Genomic DNA, 19,499 nt, shown 5'->3' on the forward strand with positions numbered 1-19,499 from the left:
GTGACTTGCCCACGGTCACCCAGTGAGTTTTATGGCCCACTTGGGAATCAAACCCTGGTTTCCAGAGTCCTACATCAATGCTCAAACCGTTATGCCACACACACTCTGTGATGTACATCAGTGAGACTCGAGTAGTGGTCCCTCATATGTTTCCAGGAAAGAAAGAAACAGTGGGAGCCATTGGGCACAAATGTTGTGTTGGTTTCGCCTGCAGTCAGTTTCCCTGATCTGTAGACTGGGGTAGCAGATTGGCATCAGTTGGTAGATCAATGGGGGAAACTGTAGCATATCAAGTTGTTTTTAGGTTTAATTAGCCTAATTTAGGTCCAAAACACTGCAGATATAATCCAGTTTGAGACCTCTGTAACTGCCTTGGCTCAGTGCTAGGGAATCCTGGGAACTGTAGTTTATTGTGGCACCAGAACACTGACAGAGAAGGGTAAATGTTTCACAGTTCCCAGAATTCCCTAGTATTGAGCTAGAGCAGATAAAGCAGTCTCAAACTGGATTATTTCTGTGTTGTGTTTTGGACCTTAGACTGCATCCACACTGCAAAAACAATCCAGTTTGGCACCACGTTAATTGCCATGGCTCAATGGTATGGAGTTCTGGGAACTGTAGTCTGTTCTGGCACCAGAGCTTTCTGACAGAGGAGGAGGCTAAATGTTTTGCAAAACTACAATTCCCAGAATTCTATTGCATGGAGCCATGGGAGTTAAAGCAGTAACAAACTGGATTATTTCTGCACTGCGGATGCAGCCTTAGTTCCCTTGTTCTGAAGACATAGATTTCTAAGGGTCATCATGTGATAACAACAACAACGTTTATAATGCTCTTTTCACCAAAGAAGAAGGAGGCTGATCTAGATTTAGGTACATTTCAACATTCTTAACTTTCCCATTGGAACAAAAAATATAGTTAATGTTGCCAGACTATTTGTGTATAACACAAAGGAATAAATAGTTTTTTGTGGGTTTGTGGTGAAGAAACTCTTCTAGAACATGGCCACATAGCCTGATAAACCCACAAAAAGCTATGGATGCCGGCCATGAAATCCTTTGAATTCACAAAGGCATAAAGTTTCTGTTATTCTGATTAGCATACAAACAAAGCACCTGGGGATATGTAAACTTTACAGGACAGTGTGTACACATTTGTAAATAATATTGGCATACCACTTCAAAATAATAGAAGAAAGCCAGTGTGAGTGTTAAGTTGTGCAGTGTGTTTATTTTTATTTTTTTGGCTATTTTTATTTTTAGGCAGTTGCATAATTTTAATTCAATAAATAAAACATGTTAGAAGTGTTATAAATATGCCAAGCTGTTCTGTACATTCATAAGAAGAAACTTTGAGAGCACAGCATAGTATTTACAAAATGTAGAACATCATGTAAACATTTGCTGAGGTCTGTTAACCTCTTGAAATTAACATCTTCTGAAAACACATGGAAACTTTATTATCCCTTGATTTTCTGTAAAATAAAAACACAGAGTCAGTGTCAGTAAATTTCAACAAGGAGCTACCTACATTGGTTAGACTAAAGTAAACTCACAAACTAAACCCACCTGTCTTACTAGAGTAGATGTGCAGAAAAAATGATGCTACACAGGCATTTTTCTGAGTTGAAAGATAACACCAGGGTACAAGATTGCATATATACAATTCCAGACAGTAATCACTAGCACCAATCATCTATTTAAAAGCATAAGGAGAGGACTGATCAAATCCAGATCCTTCCTCCATCATTTCTTTGCATTCTCAGCTCCAATAGGATAAAACAATATACTTGACTAAGAACTCTAATGTTAACAGACTCAGTTAGTGATCAGGAAAATGCCTGGACAAATAAACAAAGTGAAGGAAGCAAATTCTTTACCTTCTTTCTTTTTTTAGCCGGACTCTTTTTTGAGCAAATCTTGAAAATTTCCTCAAAGGTTACTGATGAAATCTGGGGGGTTACCTTAATTCTTAAGTGTGGCATTTCTTCTGTAGAGGCAAAAGCAGTAAACACATCAATATCCTATTTAATACAAAAGGAGAGATGCTGTACCTTAACAGTTTCTCAGAGATAATTTTTGATGCAAATACAATGTGCAGTGGTAAAATATAGACTTGTTTGCACAGGTTTTCCCACTGTATATGCTGGATTTGCACTTACGTTTGGGAAAGCCTAGAGATCTAGACACTATAAATATTACTATTATACATATAAAACATCCTCTTTTAAATTTTTCTTGCTTGGAGCATGCCAAGTGATAAGTGTCAGAGAAACATTCCCAGGCATTGTGTGACTATTATTTGTTACTTTATGTTTTTAATTTGTTGCCTGCTTTACTTTATTGTACCCTTTCCTGTATTGTTATGTATTACTTATATGTATTATGCTATTGTTTCTTAGATTGTACTCCATGGGCAGGTTTACTTTATTTTATTGTTTGTGTGTACAGTGCTGTGTAAATTTACAGCGCTATATAAATAAAGCACAACAACAACAACAACAACAACAATAATAGTAAGTGTTTGCTTTAAAAGTTCCAGACTGGACAGATTTGAGAAGAGGAGATATTACAGTACAGCCCTACGCATCCACTGAGTTCTTTAAGGCTAACTCACCAGGTAAGTGTGCACAAAATAAATATATCAACAGGTATAATTCAAGTATTGATTAGAAGAGCCCACCTTTCTTTCGGTCCTTGAGAGCTTCCAATATCTGGACTGCACACTGCTCTCCTATAGCATTGCCATTGATATCAACTTCCACTAGGTAGTCGGAATTCTTGATTAGACTATGATTAAGAAATTAACACCAAAAATAGATGCATGTCAACTCTTTCCATTCATAAATAAAATCTAAATGTCTTAATGATTATGTACAAGATTCCAAAAATACAAGAACATGCACCATTGTGACATACCCCCATTTCATTTTTTAAAAATTATTATTTAATATGATTTAAGTCTTGACTATTAAGGCAGAAGAAAGACATGGTTAGGGTTGCCATAACCCGGCTGCACCCATGAATTTCCCAATTTTGGGGGGCCCGGGCCCCTCCCGGCACGGGTAGGGTTGCCATAACCCGGCTGCACCCATGAATTTCCCGATTTTGGGGGCCTCGGGTCCCTCCCAGCACGGGTAGGGTTGCCATAACCCGACTGCACCCATGAATTTCCCGATTTTGGGGGGCCCGGGCCCCTCCTGGCACGGGCGTAGCCCAAAAACCGGGACCCCCCCGGTTGCAGCCGAGTTCCTGCGGCCTGCAGGGCCTCGCTGCCCTCCTCCTCCTCCTCGGGGAGGCAGGGAGGAAGAGGAGGGCAGCGAGGCCTGCCTGGGGCGGAGGAGGCGCCTCCCCGCGCGCCCGCACCACCCTCCTCCTCCGCCCTCTCGCCCCCAGGCTTCGCGCCCGCCCGCATGGAGGAGGCGAAGACGGATGGAGCCAGTGCCTCTGGCGCGCGGGCGCGCGGGGAGGAAGAGAAGAGGGGGCAGAGGAGGTGGGGGAAGGTGGCGCAGCTGCGCGGGGAGGCGGGGAGGGTGGCGCGCCTGTGCGCAAGAGGCGCTGGCTCCGTCCGCCTTTGCCTCCCTGCGCGGCCGCGCCACTCACCTCCTCCTCCTCCGCCCCCTCTTCCCCAGGCCGTGCGGCCGCGTGGAGGAGGCGAAGCTGGAGGCGGTTCGCCTCCTGTGCGCAGCCGCGCGCCACCCTCCCCGCCTTGTGTGCAACCACTTGCCACCCTCCTCCTCCGCCCCGTCCGCCCCAGCCCCCAGGCGAATGGAGGAGGTGGAGGAGGAGGGGGAGGAAAAGGAGGAGGGGAAGGAGGTGGTGAGTGAGTGGCCAGAGAGGCCTCAAGGTGAGTTTTTTGGGGTGCTTTTAATGGTAACAAGTCTCCCTTACTTTGACAGTGATAGTGTAGTGGTGATGATGATGATGAAGATGATATGAGTGGGTCAGCTTGAGAGGCATGCATGCACTGTTTCAGAAGCCGAGAGAGTGTGACTTTCCAAAGTGCCTTTTCTGTGTGGTTTTGGTTCTGAGGCAAGGCCAATGTAAATTGCTGTGATTTTTACAAACTCATGTGCAGTGAAGAAAAACCAAAGTCCCTTGACACACACTTCTGAGAAGTACACTTGGTGCAAGAAGGGTGAAACCACCTTGACATATTCAATATGCATAGCCATGTTAAACCATGCTAAGTGTTAAACCCAAGGGGTTTGGTTATGGAATAAGCTTCTGATGCAAGAGGTCATGTTCAGTAAAGCCATGTGAAATGCCCAAATGTGCTGTCATGTGTGTTTTGGAATGGAGGTCGGGGGTGTTTTGCCAGAAAGGGAAGTCCATTTCTGCCATCTGTCTAGAAATAATGCCCAAATGTCCTCCATTTTGATCATGCCTAAGAAACAGGCATTTATATTAACATTTAAAAAAAAAACATCAATTTTTTCGCGTGTGTCCTACATTTGAAAAATTTGTCTTACATTTGTCCTACATTTGTCCCGGTTTGGAGGTCCTGACTTATGGCAACCCTAGACATGATAGAAAAACTGTCTCAATTCTATCTCTTCAGACTGGAAGTTATGGTTTTGAATTTATAGATCTATACTTTGTCAGCATGCCAGACATACTAATCCATTTCCCCTTTTCTTTCTGTTTTGCTCTTCATACATGCTCAGTGATTCTGAAGGCAACTATTTACCTAGACTCTTGTAAGAACCTACAGCTACAGTAGGATTACCTAGAGGGCTACCTTGACTCTTGCTTTCCCAGGTCAAGTTTTATTGCATTGTTTACTGCAGATACAGTCACAATCTAGCACTGAAAGTCTGTCTTTCTCCAGCGGAAGAAATCAAAGATATAGCCATGTTAGGGCCTAAACAGGCAGGACAAATGAAGCCCCTCAGGCAGCTTTGTCGTGGCTTCTGGCTTATTAGGATGCACACGTCCTTTAAACAGCACACCTCCAAAGTGGCCCAAAGCTGCTTCATTTGGCCTGTCTGTTCAGGCCCTTAGTCTGCAGAATCAATATGTAGAGAGATGATGATGATGATGATGATGATGATGATGATGATGATGATGATGATTATGATCATCCCGCCTCTCCCTGTATTGGATCGAGGCAGCTAACAACAAACAAAAACAATAAAATCAAACATGACTATCAATAGATAAAAACATAACGGGATATATTAGATCCTAATTCCCCAATCTCCCTCCCACCCTAAAATACCATTAAAAACAATTCCCAATAAAATGGTTAATAAAATAAATTGAGATCAATGTCTGGTGGGTACAGCTAAACAAATGGATAGTCAAAATTCTGAAGAGATCAGTTTGGGAAGGCCTGCCAGAAGAGATCCGTTTTTATTGCCTTCTTAAAGGCCTCCAAAGATGTTAGATGGTGGATCTCATCTGGCAGGTCATTCCAGATTTTTGGAGCGACAACAGAAAATGTCCTCTGGGAAGTTGTCTTCAATCTGCAGAATCAGTATATAGAGAGATACTGTAGCACCTTTGAGACTAACTGAAAGAAAGAAGTTGATAGCATGAGCTTTCGTAGTTAGATGATGACAGGTTCACCCTAAAAAGATTCCCAGCTATGCTACTTCAGAAAGCCACAAACAAGTTGATTTTTATACTTTGTCATTGATTAAAAGGCAGGCAATGGGGCAAGGCAAGAGGCGGAAAAGCTTTAGCTTGCAAAATACATATAGCTTGCAATAGGTAACAGGAAGCTAACTGCTGAAATAAGCATAAGCCAGCTAAAAACAGGGCAAGACAAATTAGACCTTTTGTCAGCAGAATCCCAAACTGGACTGCATAAGACAGGGGGAGGGAAAGCAGAGCAGGCACAAAATTGACCTCTCAGTTACCTATAGACTTCATTAAGAACATTATAATATTTGCTGACACAAGGTTAAATGAATAAGGGGATGATGTAAAGAACATGTGATGTGTGTGAAGGTGGGGAGCACGCATTTAGGAGCAAACATGTAATGGGAGGTCTGATAAGTTGTACTAGGTGAGCAGAAAGAAGCCAGGTGATTGGTTTTTATGTATATGCTATGGGCTCAGTTAAACTTTAAAAGTGCTTTTCATCCCGAACTTCGGCACCCATTTGGCCAAATGTCTGTGTTCTTTGTCTAACAATAAACTTGGAGCTTCAAATCAACAAATGGTTGTCCTAGGACAGGGCTCTACAGTAGACTTAAGTCTACTTCCTCAGATGCACCTGAGTCCAAATGCATCTGAGTAAGTAGACTTTTGTCTACAAACGCTCATGCTGCTGACTTCTTTCTTTCAGTTAGTTGCAAAGGTGCTACAAGAACTCTCTACATACTGTCTTTCTTCAGTCCTTCGCCATCCTCTCGGTGCCAATGCTTTGTTGTTGTTGTGTGCCTTAAGCCATTTACAATTTATGGCAATCCAAAACCAATTTATCATGGGGTTTTCTTGGCAAGGTTTGTTCAGAGGAGGTTTACCATTGCCTTCCCCAACAAACAAACAAAAAGAAATGACTTCCAGACAGACAGAAAACAAGAAAAGAGGGGGCTGAGCTGGGCTCTTGTAAAAGGATACAGTAAAAAGGAAGTTTGTCAGATGCTTTGTTAACTGAGGTATGCCTGCATAGAGCTGGATATTTATTCTCGATCCTAGTCAGATTACAAGACCATTCCACAGTGCCATAGATGACGACAAAAAGTGATGCTCATCCTGTTACCAGTTGCCTTACCTAATCAAAAGCTGAATGAATTCCCACATGTTTTCTTCTCTTTGCTTAAACCTTCTATCTATGCCATTATCAGCCAAATGCAGTTTAGCTAACCATGGACCAGGGTCGTGTTTCTTACTTTTCTTCTTTAAGCCTGCAAGCAATATAGGCACATAAGATTATTTCCTGTACAATGAAGATATGCACACTAATGTGTGATGACTAATACCACATGTGACCTTCCTTATATGTATAGATAGATAGATAGATAGATAGATAGATAGATAGATAGATGATAGATAGTTTGGAAGACATCACTGTGTTTTGGGAAAGACACATTAATTTTCTTGCAACTAGTAATATTTACAGTAAAGCTATCCAGTCCCTTCATATTTCATCTTATTTTCCAATCTACCTTTATTACAGTCCAGTCTGATTAATAAAAAAGCTGGTCAGTGAAACTCTTCATTTGTTTTCTAGCATTGGATTTTTAGGGTGACTTTGTTACAAAATTCCTACACTTAAAGGACCTCTTTGTAGAAAATAATGTACAAGGCCATGTACAGTAACCTTGTGCCTGTGTTTCATGCAGTAAACATATCCCAGTTGTGATTTCCCAGCACCTTTTTTATATAGCAAATACCCTTTATCTAGCAAAAAACCCAGCATTTTCCACACATGAAATGAATATTACTACTATTATTTATTTCTTACCCGCCTCTCCCTATGGATCAAGGCGGGAAGCAACAGCAATGTATAACACTGTTAAAATGCAAATGCCCATTTAAAATAAATGATTGATTAAAAGAGCATAACATCAGATTAAAAATGCATATTAAAAACAACAAACCCACAATTTAAAGCTCATAATTTAGAAATCATATTGATAGGCCTGCCAGATACTGCATGGCCATTTTCTATGTGAAGCATAGTTCCCATTATGAAAGGCATAGTTGTATTCTCACTAGGGAGATAACCTGTACAATTTCAGACCTCTGGCAAGGGGTTCAAAGAGATGAGATTGTTCATATGGCTGAACAGATTTATATACCAAATTATCATCACCTTGGGAACCCTCCATCAAAGCATCCCGACAGATGGCCATCCAGCTTCTGTTTATAGACCTCTAAGGAAAGAGACTTCACTACACTCCAAGGGAGTTTGTTCCACTGTCGAACAGCCCTTACTGTCGGGAAGTTCCTCCTAATATTGAGGTGGAATTTATTTTCCTGTAGCTTGCATCCATTGTTCCGGCTCCTGTTCTCTGGAGCAGCAGAAAACAAACTTGTTCCCTTGACAATATGACATCCCTTCAAGTATTTAAACAGGGCTATCATATCACCTCATCTTAGACTGAAGGATCTTAGACTGAAGGATTTCAGGCAGGAAAGAAGTCACTTCCATATTGTTCTATAGACCGAAACATACTTTAGTAATTAAGTTTAATCTAAAATTAAAGAGCACCAATCATGATACATATCCCAGTCTTTACATCATCCAAATTAGTTTTACCTCACTGGGTAAATTAATTGTACCTTTTGTCTTCTTTTTCTTCCTAGTGCTTTCTAATGCAGTAACAGTAGAGCTGTTTGCTTTGGAGGTGATATTTGTATTAACAACTTTTGAATTAATATTTTCATCTTCATTTGCTGTTAAAAAGGGAAATACATTTATTATTAGCTGATTTAAATTAAAAATTATATAAATGACATCTATATATTTCTATATGCTTTGGTACTAGAGGAATCCCACATTGCCTGAGGCACAGAAAGATGCTGAGTAACAGAGTGAATGCAGCCATGGGAATATAGAGCAATCTTCCTCAAGTTGGTGCTTTCCAGATGTTGTTAACTTCAGCTTCATTCAACCCAACTGCCATGGCCAATGTTTGGGGATCAAGGGAGCTGAAATCAAAAGCACTTGGAGCCCAGAATGAACAGGCAGGAGAACATGGGAAGAGCCACTAAAAAAGGAGAGAGATTCACACACCCATTTGAATCTTTCCATTTATCATTTAACAGATTAATTTTCATGAGTAGATGACCAGTCTTACCTTCAAGGGTGTCGCGGGAAGTACTATTGCTGCACACCAAAGCATTTGTCTTTTTTTCTTGTTGAAAGTTTTTTGCATATTCTGCTAATGGTTTGAGGAGTTCTGCAGCACCCAAACACTGCAAGTGGTTACCACTGAGAAGCAGGTTGCTGTGATAAATAATTTAAAAAATATTTCATAGACCTTGGTTAAACTGATTATATTTGCTTCTTTTAGAACACAGAAGCGAATTTTGCACTAGTAACTACAGTGCACTCTTAACTACTTTAAGAGAAGTCACACTCTTTCTTACTTATCATCACACCTAAATATAAAGCATAATGCTATGCATGTACGTCTCAATTTGGGTGGCCCCAGTTTACAACATTTCAGATTTAAAATGTTTCCCCAGGAATCTATAAATAAAGAAAAGTGTCATCCACAATTCATAGGGGGGAGAAAGCAACTGCAGTATCGTACCTACAATCGTTAGGTCATTGGGTGAATACTCCCACATAGGGAGCTTTGCCTGTAACAGGACATCCTGCATTTGGCAATAATGCCCCGTTGAGAAGAAATCATCTTAGTGTGATGAAATAATTCCCTGCTCATTGTTCAGCTACTGCAGTGATATTTCCCCTACAGCCAGGTGGATTTCATGATCATATTTTTGCACTTTCCCTACCCACTAGTAAAGATATTCATTGTGAAGGAGTCAAGAAAGAAAGATTTTTCCACTCAAACATCTTATTTTTTTAATTATTAAAAAATGAACTCCAGAGCTGGTGTGCTGCTTTCATCCTGATATGATGTTTTGTCTGCCTTCTGCTCCTATCTCTACAATAGGTGTTGATTCCTGAACTTACTCTAGGTAGCCACTCTGCCTGTATTTGCTTCCCTGAAAACAGCTGGAAATCCAATTTCAGATGTACCAAAGTACCAGTTTAAACCAGGTGGTGGATGCTGTGGCCACTTTTAAGGGGGGAGCCTGAGGTTTGCTGCTCCTCACATATGTAATTGTTGTTGGGAAATGTGACAGATAGTACTGGATCTTACAAGAAGAATAATGATATTGGCAAGGGCAAAGTAGAAGCTGAAAAACAACTATTCTCTCTCCCACCCAGTCATAGGGTCTAGCAGAAAAATAAATAAGCTCAGCCTTATTTGTAAGTCATGCAGAAATAGCTTTAGATACAAATTACTTGTTCATAGTCAAATACATGGTCTTTTGGAGGAGAGAGAAAGAGAAAGAAAATGCCTACAGACAGAGTGATGCAGAAAGAGAATTCATGTAGAAAAGCATAAAAACAAAGTCAGCAAACATGCAAACTAGCTATTATAGTGAGTACAAATATGCAAAGGTTGCTAGCTCTGACAATTATTTAATGTTATCATAACTATAGTCATTAATTAGCATTACATACAGTATAAAATAGATCCATGGAATAATACTACCACTGCCCAAGTCCTTACCAAAACAAAACTTACCAAATGGCGGTCTGGATTATAAGAGTTGCTAATGTTGTTCCACTTTGAGGTCCTAAATCACAGTAACAGAGGCTGAGAGTTAAAAGCTTTCTGTTCCCCTCTAATCCACAAATAAGTTTATTCACACCATCATCTCCACACCTATGAAAAAGTTAATGTATTAAGTAGATATCATTTTCAAATACTGGCCCTAATATACCTGCTACAATTTTTTCACCGTTGTGGTACATTGCATACATTTGATATAGTTGAGTCAACTCAAATGAAACTTAGAAAGACTTAAACTGAGAACATTAGCTAAAAAAGATTCTCAGCATTATTTAATCTATAATAGCTGGCGCCACATTGTTGTTGTGTGCCTTCAAGTTGTTTCTGGCTAATGGCAACCCTAAATCAATGTTATCATGGGGATTTGACAAGGTTTCCCATGACATTCTTGCAAACAAGCTTGTAAAAGGTGGGCTAGACAAGGTAACTGTTACATGGATTTGTAACTGGTTGACTGGCCGAACCCAAAGGGTGCTCAACAATGGCACCTTTTCATCCAGGAGAGAAGTGACCAGTGGGGTCCCACAGGGCTCTGTCCTGGGCCCAGTGTTATTCAACATCTTTATCAATGACCTGGATGGCAGAATTGAGAGCATACTTATCAAATTTGCAGATGACACCAAATTAGGAGGAATAGCTAATACCCCAGAGGACAGGATCAACATTCAAAATGACCTGAATAGACTAGAAAGCTGGGCCAAAGCTAACAAAATGAAATTCAACACGGAGAAATGTAAGGTACTGCACTTAGGGCGGAAAAATAAAATGCACAGATATAGGATGGAGGACACCTGGCTGAATGAGACAACATGTGAAAGGGATCTAGGAGTCCAAGTAGACCACAAGTTGAACATGAGTGAACAGTGCGATGCGGCAGCTAAAAAGGCCAATGCAATTTTAGGCTGCATCAATAAAAGTATAGTGTCTAGATCAAGAGAAGTAATAGTGCCACTGTATTCTGCTTTGGTCAGGCCCCACCTGGAATATTGCATCCAGTTCTGGGCACCACAATTTAAAAAGGATGTTGAGAAACTGGAGCGTGTCCAAAGGAGGGCGACTAAAATAGTGAAAGGTCTGGAAACCATGCCCTATGAATAACGACTCAGGGAGCTGGGGATGTTCAGCCTGGAGAAGAGAAGGTTAAGAGGTGATATGATAGTCCTGTTTAAATATTTGAAGGGATGTCATATTGAGGAGGGAACAAGCTTGTTTTCTGCTGCTCCAGAGAACACGACCCGGAACAATGGATGCAAGCTACAGGAAAAGAGATTCCACCTCAACATTAGGAAGAACTTCCTGACAGTAAGGGCTGTCTGATAGTGGAACACACTCCTTCCTCTGAGTGTAGTGGAGTCTCCTTCCTTGGAGGTCTTTAAGCAGAGGCTGGATGGCCATCTGTTGGGGATGCTTTGATTTGGATTTCCGGAATGGCAGGGGGTTGGACTGGATGGCCCTAGTGGTCTCTTCCAACTCTATGATTCTATGGCCCTTTATAGACTGCCAAAATAAAGCTGCTTTGGGTCACTTTGGAAGTATGCTGTTTCAATGATGCATTCATACTAAGAGTCCGGTAGCCGCGCCAAAGCCATGATCCAGCCCTAAGGACTAGAGCGCAGCTTCCAGACTCTTAGTATGCATGCATCACTGAAACAGCATACCTCCAAAGTGACCCGAAGCAGCTTTATTTTGGCAGTCTGTAAGGGGCCAAAGATTCCTTGGCAAGGTTTATTCATAGAAGGTTTTGCTTTTGCCTTCCTCTGAGGCTGAGAGTTTGTGACTTGCCTAAAGTCACACAGTGGTTAAAGAAGGTTTCCAACCCTGTTCTCCAGAATCATAGTCCAACATCCAGACCACTCTGGTTCTCTGGCACCACATCACCACATATTTATAAACAGAAGAGTTGTGAATGGTAAAATTAAAATTAGGCTAGTAAACAATCTATGCAGCTCTTTCATATTTAGCTCATATTTACTATAACCACAAAATAGGGTTGGAAGATGGAGTGCCTAATCTCATTGGTATCTCCTTCAGAGATACTATTTCTGGAGAGCACAAAAATAACTGCAACTAGAGCTTGCTTCTGTGCCGGAGCTTGCAATAGCCCAGAGCAAAAGAGACTGCTTAACAAAAATAGGTTTTATTCAGCAAACAGCAAATTAAACATACAATCAGTCCTACAATAACATACAAACAAAGAGCTAAGTCAAGTGAAATCCTGATACACTTAAGAGAGGGATGACACTGTTTCAGAGCCACACTAATATTGATATATTACATACACAGAGAGAATTATTCTCCTTATTAGGAATTTGTAGGAAGAAAAGAGTTGATCTTGGTGGAATTTTAACTTGAGGAGAAAGCAGGCCCTCACGCAAAACAGGACATCCAATACATTTCATCAAATTGTGTTTCCTCATAGAGCATCATTCAACATTCAGATCAAGAAGTAAACCAAATATGTTTTTGTTGTGTGCCTTCAAGTTGTTTCCGACTTATGGTGAACCTATCATAGAGTTTTCTTGGCAAGATTTGTGCAGAGGAGGTTTGTCATTGCCTTTCCCTGAGGCTGAGAGAGTGTGACTTGCCCAAGGTAACCCCAGTGGGTTTCCATGGCCAAGCTGAGAATCGAATCCTGGTCTCCAGAGTCACAGTACAACACTCAAACCACTACACCATGCTGGCTCTCAAACCAAACATGCAAAAGACAAAAAAATACCAGGCATTCTGGAACCTACTCTATTTTCTTTAAAGCACATGTGTATATTATTTTTATTGAAATCAAATTGACAGATAAAATACTTTTCTGTTGTTTTCTTAAAGCTAAGTAAAAGTACAACATAAAAGAGTGAAGACAATGTAAAGTGAAGGAAGCTCCCAGGAGTTGGGAGAACTTTAAGAAATGGCTGTAGCTGAGATGTTCTTTTCTCTTCGTGGTGTTCTTGATGAAAGCAGAGAAACAAAAGCTTTCTTCACATTTTGGACCTCTTGCTAGTGACCAAAGCTATTGCAATTTAGGTTCTGGGATGTTCACATATTACACTGTATATACATTCATACTGTACGTGCACACATTCAAATGTTCATGAGTATCTCTGTGCCTGTTTTAAGTCCTTTTTTTTGGTACCCAGCTACAGGAATAGTCTTAAATTTAAATTACAGTTCAAATGTACAACTATACCTGTACACACATATATTTATGTGAACTGATGAATACATACCAACTTTACAGTATGTAAGTATGTACCTGTGTTGAATGTAACATGTGGACACCTCTTACATGTAAATGTATTTCTTTTGTCACACTGCCAACAGTGTGAAGCAAGAATATAACGTGTTAGGGCAGGTATCATACTTACACATCCTTTTGTCTTACTTGGAATAATCCAGTACAAGAGAATTCAGATTGCTGTAAGGTAAAGCGATTCCAAGTCTCTCCATGCTCCAGAGGTCTAAGACATGGTAAGTGATTTCTAATTTGGAAAATGGATAGATGGTACGCCCATCTAGTTCTAGTAAAATTGCCTAAACATATAGATAAAAGAAGAAAAAGCAAGATTAACCAGTTTCTAAACTGAGTTGAAGACCATCCTGTTCAGAGAAGCATTCCCAGGCATTGCGTGACTATCATTTGTTATTTGACATTTTTAATTTGTTGCCTGCCTCACTTTATTGAACTCTTTCCTGTATTGTTATATATTATTTATATGTATTATGCTATTATTTCTTAGATTGTATGCCATGGGCAGGTTTACTGTCTATTTTATTGTTTGTATGTACAGCGCTGTGTAAATCTACAGCACTTTATAAATAAAGCATAATAATAATAATTTATCAGATATTAACACTTCTATTAATTGTTCACTTGAAAGATATCTCTTTTTTTAAAAAAACAAACACCTAATTTAAAAAAATAATTTCATTCTCTTATATCAAATCAACAAGTTCAGTGTTCCTGGAGATCAAGATGGCCTTAATGTGAGTATGGTCTCTAAGAATAACATTCATCCTTAAAACAGGTAGGATCCCTTTGTATTTGATATTTGTTCATCCTACCCTTCTTCCAGTCCTAAAATATTAACATGCATCCTGTACTATAATTTACAAACAACTCTCATGAAAGCCAATTATTTATGCTTTTATTTGAGTGCTTATCATTGCCAGTGTCAGCCAATGCTCTCAGTAGAAAAGCATTCTTATGAAGCCTACAATCAGCGCAGTGAAGTATGAATCACACATTGTCAGACTCTATAGTTTTCCACAGATGGTGAGCTGAATCTCCACAGATGGACAGAAGGATTGCACTGACTGATGAGATGTGTACATATCTGCCTTTTCTGTCATGTTTGGCGGTAAGAATGTCTGTGGGTCTGGCACCACATAGTTTCTCTTTCTGCTCAAAGTCAACTTGACCTGTTGAACATAAGGACTCGGCTAGCTATCTGGCGCCTGCTGTGACCCCTCCAAAGGTAAATCTGGGGCATCTTTCAATGAAGACAAACTGTCAAGGAGGACGAGAATGACAAGAGATTCCTTTAAAATGCAATAGTAATGTGCCTTGCAAACAGAGTGGTATATTGCATTTGTGTGTGTGTGTGTGCACCATCAAGTCACCTGGCGAATTATAGTAACCTCATAAATTTTCATAGGGTTCTCTTAGGCAAGGAATACTCAGAAGTGGTTTGCCACAGCACCTGGTATTTGTTGGCAGCCTCCCATCCAAATATTGACCAAGATGAGACAGAATCCAAGATCAGACAGAATTTAGTGCCTTTAGAGTTTTTAGTCCCCGGCACTGTATTTTGAGGAGATTGTTGAAAGAATGACTGTGAATAACTATTGTTCATACTATTCTTGGTTACTAGAGATTATTTTTTAGTTGGCTGGCTAGCTATAAGTAGAAGGAAATGTGTGTGTATATATATATATTTTAGAACACTCTTGGTTTAGAAAGAAAAATGATGCTGCAGATGCTACCAAAGTAAGACCAATGATCCACTATTGTACTATAACAAGAGTTCATATTTACAAAGTCTGTCACTTTGACACCATAATTCTCATATAATTCATCTGATTTTGTAAACATACAAGGTTAGCAATATCTTGAGGATGAATCTGAATTCCCCACACACAGAGCTCATTTCCCAACTGATATCGTTCATCTCGAATTGTCCTTAGTAGAGGAGTGAGAGACACAGGATGCAATTTCCCCGATGCTGTTTCCACATTGGAAAGCACAAACTAGGGAAGAACACAGAGGAGTTAATAATAGCCCTTCTGTTACAACAAAATATTGCTTAAAATGTGCCACAGAAAAGAGTGTCTAGTTAGCAATGATAGATAGTTAATTCCTTGAAAAGACAGAAAGCTACATGTGTGAGAGGTAAAATGGTGTTTGTTTTTCTTGAGGTTATTTAGGTTCACATTTTTCTCAGGAATAGGCAGTAATAAAAAAAAGATGGTAGAAATGAATCAAGTAATGACTGAAAGACAGCAAATCACTAAATTCATACTAAGGGTCTACTAGGCCACCTTGCTTTGGACAGCTATGCTAGCAGATGATCCAAATTTATTGCCCAAATCTTTGCTGTCTAACTTGGATCATGAGATAGTGCTAAAATCTGTTAAACAAAGATTGTGGATATTGTGTTTTGTAGTTTTCAGGCCAATTGTGCCGTGCCTTGTTCGCCCAATGCTAAAATATCCACTTTGTGGTGCCCTTTCAAAGTGCTTTACAGTCTTTGGACTGTAAATATGGTAACTATAACTAAATTCAAGCTTATTAAACTCTGTTCAAGATGATCCTATAACAACGTCCACTGTCATGTAACATACGTACAGCAGCTCTTGCATCTCATGAAAGGAGTGAGATTTTGGTGTTCCTTGATACTGCTTTCAAGTTTATATTAGTTGTTCTATTGTGTTTATCCCAGCTTTCCACTATAAATAATGCTTAATATAACTAAAAGCAATAAAATACAATGTTAAATACAGAATTCTAATTAATGTTATCAAAGAATCAATTAAAAACTCATCAATACTTCCGCAAATAATTCAGTTTAAAAGCCAAATGTTTGTAAGCCAAAGAAAACTGTTTTTGCTTGCCAGCAGAAGAGCCTCAATGACAGAACTAGCTTTTCTTCCCTTGGCATAACAAAGGAGCCAACCAGAAAGTTCACATTAATATGCTTTCGGGCAAATATGAAGGCAAAGAAAACAGATCCATGCTGCCCCCTAAAGGAATACATGTAGAAAGAGTAATGATTTGGGATGCACTTTTTCTACCAATCTATCCTAATTGCCTATCACAGGTGGAAGAATTAAATTCTGTTACCTTAGTGATTAACGTATCATTTGCTATACATTTCTGTATGCCTTGTTTAATACTCAGGCTGACAGAAGTCTGGGACATCATGCAGTGCTTTTCATATGTCCGCAGGAACTTTGCAAGAATGGAATCTGAACTGGCTTTTGATTTCCCCTTTAGCTTTGGCATAACTTCTTTCTCCAAAACTTTTATTGCCACAGAAAGCTGGATTAGAAGAGATAAACAGATATATAGATATATCTATACACCAACTATTGAAGAAATTGTTTGCAACTGTTATATTGAAAGCAGTTTGCAAGTGTGATGAACAAATTCTACTGTCCTACATGTATCTTGAAAATTTCTTTTAAAAAAATCCTATTTCTTGTACATAGATTAACACAGATTTTTATAGCAAAACCAAGGAGAAGAGCTAAAGGAAAGGACAAGGAATTTTAGAGGGCACATGGGCCAGAGTCTAGCTGCTGCTGTGTGCTAGTGGAGGTGCTTGCAGCAGGATGGCACATCTCTCCAAGGTCCCACAGCTGTCACATTCCAGCTGTGCACAAGTTTGGCTACTGAGAATGGTCGGATTTCTTGTCCAATACATGTGGAAAGTGCCAGGATTAGGGAAGGCTATCCTCAAGCATAGTATCTAATGGTATCTAATCATGGCTGGCATCTCTTATGGCATAGCATAGCGGTTCTGCATGCAGTTACACCACACCTTGCAATTCACCACCTCTGTACTTACTACTGGGCCACTGCAGCCTCACCCCAATTACTATTATGTGGCTTTTGGAGAACAGGAGGGAAGATGGAGAAGGATCTGGGTATGTCCCCACAATGATCCACTGAGACTTCTGGAGGACCTCACTGGACATTAACAGATTATGTTAACAGTTTGTGTTTAGCTATGGGACATGAAATGGCCATGGGTGGGTGTGCAGTGGTTCAGTAATAAATTGGGAGGGTTGGTTGTTGTAGGAGTAAAAGAAATACAATCTCTGTAACAACCAAGGAATGACTTATGTAGGTATTGTATAAGATAGATTTATGCCTTTGCATAAATGATGGACAGAGGGAGTTCAAGCCTGGCCTTAAGATTAGGTTGAGGTGTGTGTGAGCCCCCTTAGGAGTTATCAATCAGAAATGTAGTAAATGATAATTATTTTGCCATTGATTTCATGGTACTGATTGCAATCACCTTCATTTGGACAATTATGATGATGATGACGACTATTTAAATGCAATTTATTATTTTGTAAAAATGCACCTAGTAGTAGCCAAAATTGTAACAACTTGGCTGCCAATATTTTTACCAGAACAAAATCTGTTCTGAGGTTCTTGTGTGCAATTATGTTGTGGCACTAATTTACTGCATCTCTTCTTTTTTTCCATCTCTTCCAACCCGACAACATGTATACTTTTCACTCTTTGATATGTCATAGGGTTTTTGAGAGAGATATGACAAATTATTCTCAAAGTACCTCTCCAAATGCTGATATATATGCATTTTAGTTAGTGTGTGTGTGTGTGTGGGTGTATGCAGTAACTAAAATGCATTTCCCATTAAACCAGGTAACATGTAAACCAGGTAAGGATGTATCCACTTGGTAAGATCATTTTGGGAATGTAGATCCATTACATTCTTGTTAACCCTCTCCCTTGTTACAAGTAACTGTTCCTTTAACCTTTAGCTCCGAGGCCAATTTGTGAGGATGGACATCCTTAAATTGGAGCAGAAAACACGCATGTAAATAAGTAATAGTTAAGAACATAAAGAACAATCTTTATAGGTTAGAATAAGAATGTAAGAATAAGAATAAGAATATAAAAAAATCTATATAGCTCAGCAGCCAAAAACCCTTTCACTCCACAGAATTATATAGCACTATGATTCTGCTTTATCTGCCATGGTCCCATCCAATGGGATCCTGGGATTTTCAGTGTAAGGAGGGGTATTTAAAACTGTCAGGCAGCAAGCTTTGAAAATCTGTAAGATATTGCCATGGCAGTTAAAATTGAATCATAGTGCTATAACTGTGCCGTGTGAATGGACTTCTGATGTGATGACAAATGAGTGCTGGGGCTGAAAGCAATAGTCCACTCTCACTGTTGATTTCTTGCAAATGGTAATAATTTGGCAGGTTTTATGCAGCCATTTTCTTCCTTGCTGACTCATTTGCCCATTTCAGTACAGTCAGCCCTTGTTATACAGAGATTTTTTTTTATCCATGGATTCAAGCACCCATGGATTGAAAGTATTCAAGAATATATATAAATTTCAAAAGCAAACCTTATTCTTGCCATTTTATATAAAATACACCATTTCATTATGCCATGGGACTTGTGCATCCACGGATTTTGGTATCCTGGAACCAAACCCCAGCAGATACCAAGGGCTCACTTATATCAATTACATATTTTTTTCCTCCTATATTCAATCTGTTTTATTAAACAAGAAGCTGAAGCAATTTCTACATGAGAAACAATCTATCCCCAGACATCCAAAAGGCAGATCACACACACAAGAGCCCCGCAGACTTTCAGGCATGCATTAGTTAGGAGAGAATGACCCCTTGTAAAAGGTGAAATGAGCTGTACTCACCCTCTGCACATCCTAAAGTGGAATTTAATGTTCAGAATGTGTTCAGAAAGCTGTCGTAAACCTACAACTCTGTGTTTGGGTCTGCTGCCACATTTACCAGCACTTCCTTACTAGCACAATAGGTTGCTATAGTGACACCAGCCCTAAACAAGACAGTTACAACTGTCTCCACCAGGCCAGAGATCATAATGCCACTGCTTGGAACAACCTAAATATGACTTCATGAATAATGAACCATACATTAGAACTACATGGTTATACAGTACTCCAATGCAATCATGTTTCAGCTCACTGAAATCAATGGGCTCAAGGCC

General features: G+C 39.7%; 1 protein-coding gene across 2 annotated transcripts; it reads right to left on the bottom strand.

The window, feature by feature from the left end:
- Positions 1-1,421: 1,421 nt before the first annotated feature.
- LOC149318172 (uncharacterized) lies at positions 1,422-19,276 on the bottom strand. Of its 2 annotated transcripts, XM_089507738.1 has the most exons (11): positions 19,186-19,276; positions 16,602-16,799; positions 15,356-15,508; positions 13,644-13,792; positions 10,223-10,363; positions 8,756-8,904; positions 8,238-8,351; positions 6,724-6,856; positions 2,683-2,789; positions 1,880-1,989; positions 1,422-1,474 (listed from the first exon to the last, which is right to left on the bottom strand). In XM_089507738.1, the coding sequence occupies exons 2-11, from the start codon at positions 16,761-16,763 to the stop codon at positions 1,460-1,462; spliced, it is 1,233 nt and encodes a 410-aa protein (XP_089363864.1). In that variant the 5' UTR covers positions 16,764-16,799; positions 19,186-19,276; the 3' UTR covers positions 1,422-1,459. The 2 variants fall into 2 exon arrangements, 1 of the variants encoding a protein (XP_089363864.1); XR_016279806.1 differs by lacking the exons at positions 1,422-1,474; positions 1,880-1,989 and having other exon boundaries at positions 2,693-2,779; positions 6,570-6,856.
- Between the last annotated feature and the right edge of the window lie 223 nt (positions 19,277-19,499).

This window comes from Sceloporus occidentalis, unplaced genomic scaffold, assembly GCF_023333645.1.
Source record: "Sceloporus occidentalis isolate IW3139 unplaced genomic scaffold, rSceOcc1.0.p SCAF_2, whole genome shotgun sequence".
In the NCBI taxonomy this organism is placed as follows: Eukaryota; Metazoa; Chordata; class Lepidosauria; order Squamata; family Phrynosomatidae; genus Sceloporus; species Sceloporus occidentalis.

Bases quoted from the DNA above. Each gene is read 5' to 3' on its own strand.
- LOC149318172 (XM_089507738.1), bottom strand. From the start codon at position 16,763: ATGCCAAAGCTAAAGGGGAAATCAAAAGCCAGTTCAGATTCCATTCTT. The intron at 15,509-16,601 runs GTAACAGAATTT...GTTCTTCCCTAG, and splicing joins ATGATACGTTAATCACTAAG to TTTGTGCTTTCCAATGTGGA. The intron at 8,352-8,755 runs GTAAGACTGGTC...CCTTTTTAACAG, and splicing joins TTCCCGCGACACCCTTGAAG to CAAATGAAGATGAAAATATT.